The 13,339-nt window shown below is 49.1% G+C and overlaps 1 protein-coding gene across 1 annotated transcript in view; it reads left to right on the forward strand.

Annotated features, from left to right (window-relative positions):
* Nucleotides 1-226: 226 nt before the first annotated feature.
* Nucleotides 227-13,339, forward strand: part of LOC121545788 (inter-alpha-trypsin inhibitor heavy chain H6-like) — a 33,460-nt gene continuing 20,347 nt past the window's right edge. Inside the window, exon 1 of the mRNA XM_041856616.2 lies at nt 227-644. Coding sequence (XP_041712550.1) covers nt 528-644 — 117 coding nt within the window. The 5' untranslated portion in view covers nt 227-527. The remainder of the gene's footprint in view (nt 645-13,339) is intronic.

Genomic DNA, 13,339 nt, shown 5'->3' on the forward strand with positions numbered 1-13,339 from the left:
AGAACGAGTGGGGTAGCCTATGTTGGAATATATGTCATTCAAATGGTAAAGAGTTGTTTTCTCATATGTCTCATTTGTATGTCAGGGTGGGATATCCTATACCGTATTGGGTCCCATTTTGGAATTGAGAAAGGGGCGACAGCAAAGAGTTTGGGATGTTTTTCTTTCAAATTGTCGAAATTCATGGGTTATTCTCATGCTCACTAACCGATGAACACGCAAGGAGGGGTACCCTATTGAACTCACAGGTACTCCTGCAACTTTTGCGCGCACTGATATTCTTTTACATTTTCATCTCTCTGTCAGATATAAATTATACTTCTACGTTATATTTTCTGTTATTATATACAAGGTTTCAAAACTATTAAAATAAAGTGGAGGGAGATGAACGAGTCGACTGCTCCATGCAAAAATAACTTGTAAAATGTGAGGTTTGTCCTACCTCGTCTTTCGTACATGCACTGGATCTCTCACTGACTGGCAAAGTGAGACCGCTGGCAACAGAACATTTTTCATCTCGGGAGACCATGGGGAAAGTGGATTTAAAAATCCATTGTATTTTATTTTTCTTCGTCATCTCAGTGCAGGGTGGATTTTCAGAGGAATATGGAGCACACCTGGGAGAAAAATACATACTTTTACAGGTGAGAATGATTTTATCTTCCTATTGGGACGGGAGTAAAACTGGAAAGTCTTGGAAAAACAAAACAATCATGACAGCCTCACAAAATCATGTTTTTTTTCCTCAAATTAATGTATTCCTCATACAAGGCTACATTCCTTTTTGCACGCAATATGTATTTGTTGCTCTCAATCAAATGAGGGGTAAACTTTTAAGTGGTAGATGTTAAGCACTGCACGTTACTATAGGATGTATGGCAGATGTGAAAACAATTATGCATTGGAAACAAACACATGATATAGCCTACACTATACATTAAAGCATACATTTACATTAATTACAAATAACGTGTCTATCACCTTAAAAAATCTATAAAAAATGGTCACTTCAGAATGAATTCCTGCACATTAAATTGTTTTCCTGTCTTTAAAGGTCAACTGCCCATTAGAACCAACTTCTCTGGTTTTAAACGGCCTATGTGGCATCGATGTGAGTCAGAAAAATGAATAGCCTAGAGTCAAAATTCACCAGAAAGTGTAAATAGGATACTTTTGATCATAAAGTCAGTCTCATCCAAAACTGAGTTTTGTGAGTTCTTCACGATTTACTGGAGGGTTGGGTATGGATTACGAGTTTTGAGGATATGGGGAAACTCAATTGGAATCGTATTTATGCCCAATATACGTTGCCCATGCGTCCACTGTAAAGGGGTTACCATGAATTTGACAGTAATTTACTGGCAGCTTGGTGGCAAGTAAAATTAATATACAGTATATGGTATCAAAGCATGTACTGTGTATTGACATACAGTACGATACCGTAAAATTGACTGTATTATACTGTTAAAAGTAAATGCTACCATAATTCGAATGAATGAATGAATGAAATTAATTGAGGGGAGGGTTTGTATTTCACAGTATGTTACTGTAATTACAAGGGATTGGGGCAAGCAGGTTGGCTGCTAAGTAAAGTGTTTACATATGAATGAATATTTTGTGTTTTATATCAAATGCACTTCTAGAGTCCTTAAAAGCTTCCAAACTGGCAGTGACTACAGGAAAAAACAGACCAAAAGGACAAGGCAAAATGCTCAACCATTTAAGGTTCAAGACTAGCTGCCTCTCCAATCTATCCCCTATACATTGAAAATGATGGGGCACTATAGCAAAATACTGTAGGAGTTAAATTGGTACAGCATTTCCATTTACGGTTGCAACAAATATAGCCTCTTACAAGGCACGCCTCAAAATATGTTAATGATCCAAAAAAACAATACCATGCACCTGTAACCGGTGTGAAATGGCTAGCTAGTTAGCGGTGCGCACTAGTAGCGTTTCAATCGGTGACGTCACTCGCTCTGAGACCTTGAAGTAGTTGTTTCCCTTGCTCTGCAAGGGCCGCGGCTTTTGTGGAGCGATGGGTAACGGTGCTTCGAGGGTGACTGTTGTCGATGTGTGCAGAGGGTCCCTGGTTCAAGCCCAGGTAGGGGCGAGGAGAGGGACGGAAGCAACACTGTTACATTGATGCTGTTGACCCGGATCACTGGTTGCTGCGGAAAAGGAGGAGGTCAAAAGGGGGGTGAGTGTAACCAGTGTGAAATGGCTAGCTAGTTAGCGGTGCACACTAGTAGTGTTTCAATTGGTGACGTCACTCGCTCTGAGACCTTGAAGTAGTTGTTTCCCTTGCTCTGCAAGGGCCGCGGCTTTTGTGGAGCGACGGGTAACGGTGCTTTGAGGGTGACTGTTGTCGATGTGTGCAGAGGGTCCCTGGTTCAAGCCCAGGTAGGGGCGAGGAGAGGGACGGAAGCAACACTGTTACACACCCACTAATGGTCAAAAGGTTTTTGGCGCTCCCAAGATAAAGTATGGGACTGCATTCTGTGGGGTGGAATTACAGTATCATTCGAAATACAGCAATTGTCCCACAATGCACCACCATTTACAGTATGCAGCAGTAAAACGTTTCAGAATTTTTTACTGTTGCTAATATCTACAATTACCGTAAAAATTACAGTTTTCCATTACAGTGTCGTCAATGGGCCGCACAGTGCATTCTGGGCAATTCTGGCTCAAGGAGATCACTCCTTCAAGGAGTGAAGTTGAGTCAAAAGGGGGTGAAATGTAACCGAGGTCCACGCTTTTTTGATGAGTAACCTTGCTGGAGATTTGAAGACTTGTGTTAGCTTCCTGAACTCATCCCTATGGGCTTTAGCTAAGTGGGCTAACACAGTCTTGTGACATGCAGGAGATCCAGTTCAAACCCAGTCAGTCACAAGAGCAAGATTAAATAGGGAGTGGAAAAGTTATCCTTGGAAGGGCTATGACAGGGCTATCAAACTATCTTCTTATGGGGCCCAAATAAAATGTTTTGTCACACTCCCTGCTAATGTGTCCTGCACGTCATAGAGGAGAACAGAAGGCCTGACCATGTTAGAGAAATAGTCTTAGCTTTCAGGAATGGGATCATGATAGCTTATTGCCCAAACAGTTCAATCTCTAGAGCCACATTCGTGGAAGAAAATAAATGTAACATGCCACATTGGCTTCAGAAACCGCCAGAAACCTGTTGAACAAAGATAGTGTTTGATTCCAGCGGTTCTCTTCTACCATTCCTTGCTGACAAAGTACCAGGATGTTGTCTCTGGTTTTGAATCTGAATTTAAAGTACTGAATTTGAAAACTGAATCTGAATGCATCTGAGAAGTTGAATATATGAAACTTTGGTAAACTTGAAATGATAGTTTGTAAACTTGATACACAGTCAATGAATGCAATATATACCATATTGAAACTGAATATAAAAAATATTAATTAAATCCAGTTTTAAGTCATGATATACAAGTTCAATTTATTAATTCAATGATTCAATTTGTGCATTAGAAATTCAAAAATATTGGATTTAAATACTGTTTCTGTTGGCACTGAAATTGCTCCCTTTGTGTCACGCCCTGGCTCTGGGGACACTGTTATGTTGAGCCAGGGTGTGTAATTCTATGTTTGTATTTCTATGTTGGCCTGAGTGACTCCCAATCAGAGGCAACGAGTGTCAGCTGGTTGTCTCTGATTGGGAGCCATATTTAACTGTCTGTCTTTCACTTTGTGTTTGTGGTTTCTTGTTCGTATTTTGGTTTGTGTATGACCATTGACTATCACGTCGTCCTTTTGTTGTTTTGATCGTGTGATCATCAAATTAAATAAATATGTTCACATTCAACGCTGCGCCTTGGTCCTCCTCCTTAGACGATCGTGACAGAAGAAACCACCAAGATGTGACCAAGCAGCGTGTCCAGGAGCCATCGCCAGGGAGATCCCTAACAGATCTCCTTCGCCTCCTCGACTGGGTCAAGCCGAGTGAGGAAGAGAAGGGCTTGACATTGTGGCAGAAGGGCGAACGGCTGGCGAGGGACATGGAGACCTGGTCCACGGGTAGGAGAGACGCCCCAACATTTTTTAGGGGGGGGCTAACGCCGTGGACGACGGGCCAGCAGGAGACCGCGGCAGAGCGGCCCAGCGGATTGGCAGAGGAGGCCGCCAGGTTACGGGGGCCACTGGTCGAAGAGGGGGTGGAAGATGTAGAGGCACGGCGAGAGGTACTGGCGAGTGTTGCCAGTCCGGTCCGGCCTGTTCCTGATCCCCACGTAGGGCCAGTGGTGTGTGTTCCCAGTACGGTCCGGCCTGTTCCTGCCACTCGCACCAAGTCTACGGTGCGCATCGCCAGCTCGGCCCGGCCCATTCCTGCTCCCCGCACCAAGTCAGTGGTGCGTTTCGTCAGCCCTGTCCGGCCCGTTCCTGCTCTCCGCACCAAGTCTGTGGTGCGCGTCGCCAGCCCAGTCCGGCCCATTCCTGCTCCCGCACCAAGTCTGTGGTGCGTTTCGTCAGCCCTGTCCGGCCCGTTCCTGCTCTCCGCACCAAGTCTGTGGTGCGCGTCGCCAGCCCAGTCCGGCCCGTTCCTGCTCTCCGCACCAAGTCTGTGGTGCGCGTCGCCAGCCCAGTCCGGCCCATTCCTGCTCCCGCACCAAGTCTGTGGTGCGTATCGTCAGCCCTGTCCGGCCCGCTCCTGCTCCCCACACCAAGCCAGTGGTGTGCGTCGTCAGTCCAGCACGGCCCGTGCCTGTTCCCCACACCAAGCCAGTGGTGTGCGTCGTCGGTCCGCACGGCCCGTGCTTGTTCCACTGGTGCCTGGTCCGGCACCGGTCAGATGCGTTACGCCGGAGCTAGAGCAATCCGCTCCATCAGTGTGCAGTCCAGCTCCGGCCAGCGGGGCCAGACCCGGACCAGGGGTACTTTGGGGGGTTGGAGAGGGAGTGGGGATCAGGCCCGGAGCCGGATCCGCCGCCAAGGCGGAGTGCCCACCGGTCCCTCCCCTGTGGTATTTAGTTGGCGCGGTCGGAGTCCGCGCCTTTAGGGGGGGGTACTGTCACGCCCTGGCTCTGGGGACACTGTTATGTTGAGCCAGGGTGTGTAATTCTATGTTTGTATTTCTATGTTGGCCTGAGTGACTCCCAATCAGAGGCAACGAGTGTCAGCTTGTTGTCTCTGATTGGGAGCCATATTTAACTGTCTGTCTTTCACTTTGTGTTTGTGGTTTCTTGTTCGTATTTTGGTTTGTGTATGACCATTGACTATCACGTCGTCCTTTTGTTGTTTTGATCGTGTGATCATCAAATTAAATAAATATGTTCACATTCAACGCTGCGCCTTGGTCCTCCTCCTTAGACGATCGTGACACTTTGTGAGATGTAATCTACACCTCGATTAGGATGATATAAATCCTTATTATTTAGTTTAATGATTTTTCAATTTTCAATTAAAATATAGCCTACACTTTCTCGCTCTGAACTTCTAACTCGAGTGGGGCGGGTGTGGCTTTGTGACAGTGATTGCAAGAGCAGCCCAATGCAGTTCAACCTTCGACACCGCCAAAACATCCTCTATGAGGATGTCTGCTATTGTCGGTTAATGTTTGATCTGATTAAATCTTGGCCTTTGTTAGATAGCAAGATTTTGGCCACTAATAAACAGCGTGTAACTTGTGCTTTATTTACGATAGTTTGACAGCTTGCAGATTATGAAGTTGTACACATGTTATTGTTCTCAGATATCAGTCCTGAGAGTGCAGACAGACTTTCCCGACTCAACTGTATGCAGTGCACTGACTAGTTTTTCATGCTCATTTTGTTACTTGAGAAATACTGCACCAAACACCTTAGCTACAGTAGATGTAAAATTGCATGACTAAGACCTCCTCTGCAAAAACGTCTAAATTAATTACAGATATTTTTATTCTGACTATTTTGATGAAGTGGCTATGTTGTTGCTATGGTGACTCCGGTGGAACAAACAACAGTACCTGCCAGGGTACAATATGCGAACATAACACACCCACATCAAACCACACCCCCAAGATAACTCTCATTTTGGCTTCAGTCATGGCCACTAGCATTTCTTAATGAGCAATCTTCAAAACGAGGCCAAATCAGGAAGTGCAGTCGCCCTCTAAAGTTATTTGTTTGTGTTGTATCTCCAGGATATGTGATAATGGATTTACACAGCAGGGATCTGTGAGCAAAAGGAACATTTGAAACCGAACCTGTGCACTGTGCACCTCACTACCCCTCTGTGTACAGTGAAAGTATTTATTTCCAGTTTCCCCTTCATTCATGAATAGCTTTGATTCAGCCTATTTTGACACAGAAATCTTGACCCAAACCCACACAGAGATTCTGGAGATGAATTTAAAAGGAGGGGATTTTGTAAGCTAACTACAGTACTTGGTAGTATTTTGTCACTTTTCCAAGACAAGTTGTCCTCTTAAGTACAACTTCTTATATTAGATAATGACATAAATGTACTACATTTTAAATCATCATCTTTCCCGAGTACAGTAGTACAAATGTGGGTACACAAAATTGGGTGGAAGGTTAAATGACATAATAATGGTGTGGCGGATTGAAAGTCTTTGAATGAACAATATACCGTAAATCTACTTTAACTCAATACTTTTCAACCCGCTACAATGGCTTTAGGGCAACTGTGTGATCTTAAATCACTGTTATTAAGCTGTTATAAGTCTATTAAAGGCCCAGTGCAGTCACCAACGTGATTTTCCTGTGTTTTATATATATTTCCTGTCACGGTTTCGGCCGAGGCTGCCTCTCTTCCTTGTTCGGGCAGGCTTCGGCGTTCGTTGTCTCCGGAATACTAGCTGCCACCGTTGTATGTTTCATGTTCGTTTGCTTTTGTCTGATTGTGTTCACACCTGTTATCATTTAGTGTCATTAGTGTCCTATTTAGTTCTCGTTGTGTTTGTCAGGTGTTGTGTGTTATTGTTTCGTGTACTGTCGTATTTGCTGGTCGTTTGACTATTTCGCTCGGTTGAGCTTACTACTCCACTGCGCTGGAGCGTATTTACGCACCTGTTTTCGTGCGCCTTTATTTTGGTCGCCTACGTGCGTCGTTCCGCCTTCGGGCGAGTTTTCCTGTTTGCCTTATTGGTATTTTGACTAAAGTCTTTTGGATTATTGACTTCGGTGTCCTTGCGCTTGATTCCACCCATACACACACCTACAGCCAACCTTGACAGAATAACACACCCACAGTATGGAATCAGCAGGAGCCGCTGCAGCCCAGGCGACGCTGGAGGACAGGGTCCTCCAACAAGGCGACCAGATCCAGCAGATGGGGACCGCACTGCAGGAGGTGATCACTACCATCAGAGGCTGGGGAACGCCGCCACCACCACCCTCCCTGCCAGCACCATCGGCCAGTCAGCCCATTTCCGCACCGGAACCTCGAGGAGTCCGACTCTCGCTCCCGAGGGCTTACGATGGGACCGCGGCCGGGTGCCAGGGTTTCCTTCTCCAGGTGGAGCTGTACCTGGCCACCGTGCACCCGGCGCCCTCGGGACATGAGAGCGTGTCCGCCCTGATCTCCTGCCTGTCCGGGGAAGGCGTTGGCATGGGCCAACGCGGAGTGGAGGAGGATCGACGCGGACACTATAACCTACGACGAGTTCTCCCGCCGCTTCAAGGCGGTGTTTGACCATCCCCCGGAGGGGAAAGCGGCGGGGGAGCGTCTGGTCTTCCTCCGGCAGGGGAGGAGGAGTGCCCAGGAGTTCGCTCTCGAATTTCGTACTCTAGCGGCGGATGCAGGGTGGAATGATGGGGCTCTCGTCGATCACTACAGATGTAGTCTACGAGAGGACGTCCGTCGGGAGCTGGCCTGTAGGGACACCAGCCTCACGTTCGACCAGTTGGTCGACATGTCCATCAGGCTGGATAACCTGCTAGCTACCCGCGGACGTCCCGAGGGGGGTCCGTCCATTTCACCCTCCAGCGCCTCCGAGCCGTGCCCCATGGAGCTCGGGGGGGCTGGCGCTAGAGAGAGGAGGGGTCGGCTTAATAGGGGGTCCATCCCCTGCACCAACTGTGGTCGGGGAGGACACACCGCGGCTAGGTGCTGGGGATGGCCTCCTAAGGGAGAGGACGACAGGTCCCGCACTGGGGATTCCTTCCAGGTGAGTAGGCGCCCCACTCACCCAGAGCTCTCTGCTACACATTTCTGTATGCCTGTGAGTTTTCCACAGGTAGCACCTCATTCCCAGCATAAGGCGCTGGTAGATTCAGGCGCGGCTGGGAATTTTATTGATAAGAAGTTTTGTTTAGCTTTAGGGATTCCCCTTCTTCCTGTTGATGTCCCTTTCCCGTTCATGCCCTAGATAGCCGTCCGTTGGGGGCGGGCTTGATCAGGGAGGTCACTGCGCCACTTAGGATGTGTGCGCAGGGGGGTCATCAGGAGATGATTCAGCTATTTCTGATTGCCTCTCCTGCGTATCCGGTGGTGCTGGGCCTGCCCTGGTTGAGTACCCATAACCCATCTATTTCGTGGCAGGAGAGGGCTCTGATGGAGTGGTCTGCCCAGTGTGTGGGTAGATGTTTAGGCGTTTCCGTAGGGGCTACCTCGGTGGAGAGTCCAAACCAGGTGCCCGCATTGCACGTTCCCCCTGAGTATGGGGATTTGGCTATTGCGTTTAGTAAGTCGAGGGCGACGCAGTTGCCGCCCCATAGGCAGGGAGATTGTGCGATAGACCTCCAGGCAGGAGCTGCGCTCCCGCGGAGTCATGTGTATCCTCTGTCTCAGGAGGAGAAGAAAGCTATGGAGACTTACATAGACGAATCTCTGAGACAAGGATACATACGGCCTTCCACTTCCCCTGCGTCCTCGAGTTTCTTTTTTGTGAAGAAGAAGGATGGTGGTTTGCGCCCGTGCATCGATTACCGTGGTCTCAATCAGATCACGGTGAAGTATAGTTATCCACTCCCGCTGATTGCGACCATGACTGAGTCCTTGCATGGGGCGCGTTTCTTCACGAAATTAGATCTCAGGAGCGCTTACAACTTGGTGCGCATCAGGGGGGGCGATGAATGGAAGACAGCCTTTAGTACCACCTCGGGCCATTACGAGTATCTTGTCATGCCATACGGGTTGATGAACGCTCCGTCAGTTTTCCAATCATTCGTGGATGAGATCTTCAGGGACATGCAGGGGCAGGGGGTCGTTGTGTACATTGATGACATTCTCGTGTACTCGCCTACCCGTGTCGAGCATGTGGCCCTGGTGCGCAGAGTGTTGCGGAGGCTGGTGGAGCACGACCTGTATGTTAAGGCAGAGAAGTGTCTGTTTTTCCAGGAGTCGGTCTCCTTTTTGGGGTATCAGTTGTCTGCGTCAGGGGTGAAGATGGAGGTAGACCGTGTGTCGGCCGTGCGTAATTGGCAAACACCAACCACTGTGAAGGAGGTGCAGCAGTTTTTGGGGTTTGCGAATTACTACCGGAGGTTTATCCGGGGGTTTTGGACAGGTGGCAGCTCCCATCACGTCTCTCTCTTGAAGGGGGGTCCGGTGCGTCTGCAGTGGTCGGCCGAGGCGGACAGGGCGTTTGGGAGGCTGAAGGACCTGTTTACCTCGGCTCCGGTGCTGGCGCATCCGGATCCCTCTTTACCATTTCAGGTAGAGGTTGACGCGTCTGAGGCCGGTATAGGAGCCGTGCTTTCACAACGGTCAGGCGCGCCACCTAAACTCCGCCCTGTGCTTTTTTATTCAAAAAAGCTCAGTCCGGCGGAGCGAAACTATAACGTAGGGGACAGGGAGCTGTTAGCCGTGGTACAGGCCCTAAAGGTGTGGAGGCACTGGCTTGAGGGGGCTCAACACCCTTTCCTCATTTTGACGGACCACCGTAACCTGGAGTACATCCGGGCAGCGAGGAGGCTAAACCCTCGGCAGGCTAGATGGAGTATGTTTTTGACCCGGTTTACGTTTAAGATCACGTACATCCCTGGGTCCCAGAACGGTAAGGCAGATGCGCTGTCTCGGCGGTATGACACGGAGGAGAGGTCCGTGGAGCCCACTCCCATACTGCCGGAGTCGTGTCTGGTGGCACCGGTAGTGTGGGAGGTCGATGCTGAGCTCGAGCGGGCGTTACGCACCGACCCTAGTCCGCCACAGTGCCCGGAGGGTCGGGAAGTACGTTCCGCTCGAGGTTCGGGATCGATTGATCTATTGGGCTCACACGTCACCCTCCTCTGGACATCCGGGTATCGGCCGGACAGTGCACTGTCTTAGTACCAAGTACTGGTGGCCCACGTTGGCAAGGGATGTGAGGGTTTATGTTTCCTCCTGCTCGGTGTGCGCCCAGTGTAAGGCGCCTAGACATCTGCCTAGGGGTAAGTTACTACCCCTGCCCGTGCCACAACGACCATGGTCCCACCTCTCTGTGGATTTCCTTACTGACCTTCCTCCGTCACAGGGGAATACCACTATACTGGTCGTTGTGGACCGGTTTTCTAAGGCCTGTCGTTTGCTCCCTATGCCGGGCCTTCCTACCGCCCTGCAAACTGCCGAGGCCTTATTCACCCATGTGTTCCGGCACTACGGGGTACCCGAGGATATTGTGTCTGATCGAGGTCCCCAATTTACCTCCAGAGTCTGGAGGGCCTTTATGGAGCGGTTGGGGGTCTCGGTGAGCCTCACCTCGGGTTACCACCCGGAGAGTAATGGGCAGGTGGAACGTGTAAACCAGGATGTGGGTAGGTTTCTAAAAACATACTGCCAGGACCGGCCGGAGGAGTGGGCAGGTCGTTCCCTGGGCCGAAATGGCCCAGAATTCCCTACGCCATTCCTCCACTAACCTAACCCCTTTCCAATGTGTGTTAGGTTACCAGCCGGTTCTGGCACCCTGGCAGCAGAGCCAGATCGAGGCTCCTGCGGTGGATGAGTGGGCGAGGCGCTCGGAGGAGACATGGAACGCTGCACACGTCCACCTGCAGCGGGCCCTCCGACGTCATAAGGCGAGCGCCGATCTCCACCGCAGTGAGGACCGGTGTACGCACCTGGTGATCGAGTCTGGCTCTCTACCAGAAACCTGCCCCTCCGCCTGCCCTGTCGGAAACTGGGTCGGCGGTTTGTAGGGCCATTTAAAGTCCTGGGAAGGTTGAACGAGGTGTGTTATAAATTACAGCTACCTGTTGAATATAAAAGCATTAACCCCTCGTTCCATGTGTCCCTTCTCAGGCCGGTGGTAGCTGGCCCACTCCAGGAAAGTGAGATCAGGGAGACTCCTCCGCCCCCATTGGACATCGAGGGGGCACCGGCGTACTCCGTGAGGTCCATCTTGGATTCGAGACGTCGGATGGGGGGTCTCCAGTATCTAGTGGAGTGGGAGGGGTACGGTCCGGAGGAGCGGTGCTGGGTGCCGAGGAGAGACATTTTGGACCCCGTCTCTCCTGACGGAATTCCATCGTGGGCACCCGACGCACCCTGCTCCGCGTCCTCCGGGTCGCCCCCGAGGCCGGAGTCGGCGCACGTCTGGAGCCGCGCGTCAAGGGGGGGTACTGTCACGGTTTCGCCGAGGCTGCCTCTCTTCCTTGTTCGGGCAGGCTTCGGCGTTCGTTGTCTCCGGAATACTAGCTGCCACCGTTGTATGTTTCATGTTCGTTGCTTTTGTCTGATTGTGTTCACACCTGTTATCATTTAGTGTCATTAGTGTCCTATTTAGTTCTCGTTGTGTTTGTCAGGTGTTGTGTGTTATTGTTTCGTGTACTGTCGTATTTGCTGGTCGTTTGACTATTTCGCTCGGTTGAGCTTACTACTCCACTGCGCTGGAGCGTATTTACGCACCTGTTTTCGTGCGCCTTTATTTTGGTCGCCTACGTGCGTCGTTCCGCCTTCGGGCGAGTTTTCCTGTTTGCCTTATTGGTATTTTGACTAAAGTCTTTTGGATTATTGACTTCGGTGTCCTTGCGCTTGATTCCACCCATACACACACCTACAGCCAACCTTGACATTTCCACACTATGAAGTTGGAATAATGCTGTTCAATTGTAAAATGATGATAATGCCATCTTTGTGTAAGAGCTGTTTGAAAAGACTGCCTGAAATTTCAGCCTATTTTGGTTGAATAGAGTTTTGGCCAGCCTGGTGACATCACCGGGTGGTAAATTAGTTAATAGACCAATAAGAAAGAGAGTTCCAAACCTCTCTGCCAATAACAGCTAGTTTTCAGTTTTTCCCTCCCAGACAGTCCTAGCAAAATTCTTGCTTGAGAAATTGCTCTTTGCTAAGATGCTATTTTTGTTTATTTTTGACCATTTTAATTGAAAACAATCACAGTAAGGTACTTAAGGTACCTACAACTTCTCCCTCAACGTGAGCAAGACAAAGTATCGTGGACTACAGGAGAAGGAGGGCGGAACATGCCCCCATTCACATCGACGGGGCTGTAGTGGAGCGGGTCGAGAGTTTCAAGTTCCTTAGTGTCCACATCACCAACAAACTATCATGGTCCAAACACACCAAGACAGTCGTGAAGAGGGCACGACAACGCCTTTTCCCCCTCAGGAGAATGAAAAGATTTGGCATGGGTCCCCAGATCCTCAAAAAGTTATACAGCTGTACCATCGAGAGCATCCTGCCTGGTATAGCAACTGCTCGGCATCCGACCGTAAGGCGCTACAGAGGTAGTGCATACAGGCCAGTATATCACTGGGGCCAAGCTTCCTGCCATCCAGGACCTACAGTTGAAGTCGGAAGTTTACATACACCTTAGCCAAATACTCTTAAACTCAGTTTTTCACAATTCCTGACATTTAATCCTAGTAAAGGTCCCCTGTCTTAGGTCAGTTAGGATCACCACTTCATTTTAAGAATGTGAAATGTCAGAATAATAGTAGAGAGAATAATTTATTTCAGCTTCTTTTTCTTTCATCACATTCCCAGTGGGTCAGAAGTTTACATACACTCAATTAGTATTTAGTAGCATTGCCTTTAAATTGTTTAACTTGGGTCAAACGTTTCAGGAAGCCTTCCACAAGCTTCCCACAATAAGTTGGGTGAATTTTGGTCCATTCCTCCTGACAGAGCTGGTGTAACTGAGTCAGGTATGTAGGCCTCCTTGCTCGCACACACTTTTTCAGTTCTGCCCACAAATGTTCTATAGGATTGAGGTCAGGGCTTTGTGATGGCCACTCCAATACCTTGACTTTGTTTTCCTTAAGCCATTTTGCCACAACTTTGGAAGTATGCTTGGGGTCATTGTCCATTTGGAAGACCCATTTGCGACCAAGCTTTAACTTCTTGACTGATGTCTTGAGATGTTGCTTCAATATATCCACATAATTTTCCTTCCTCATGATGCCATCTATTTTGTGAAGTGCACCAGTCCCTC

This window comes from Coregonus clupeaformis, chromosome 30 (assembly GCF_020615455.1).
Source record: "Coregonus clupeaformis isolate EN_2021a chromosome 30, ASM2061545v1, whole genome shotgun sequence".
NCBI classification, from domain to species: domain Eukaryota; kingdom Metazoa; phylum Chordata; class Actinopteri; order Salmoniformes; family Salmonidae; genus Coregonus; species Coregonus clupeaformis.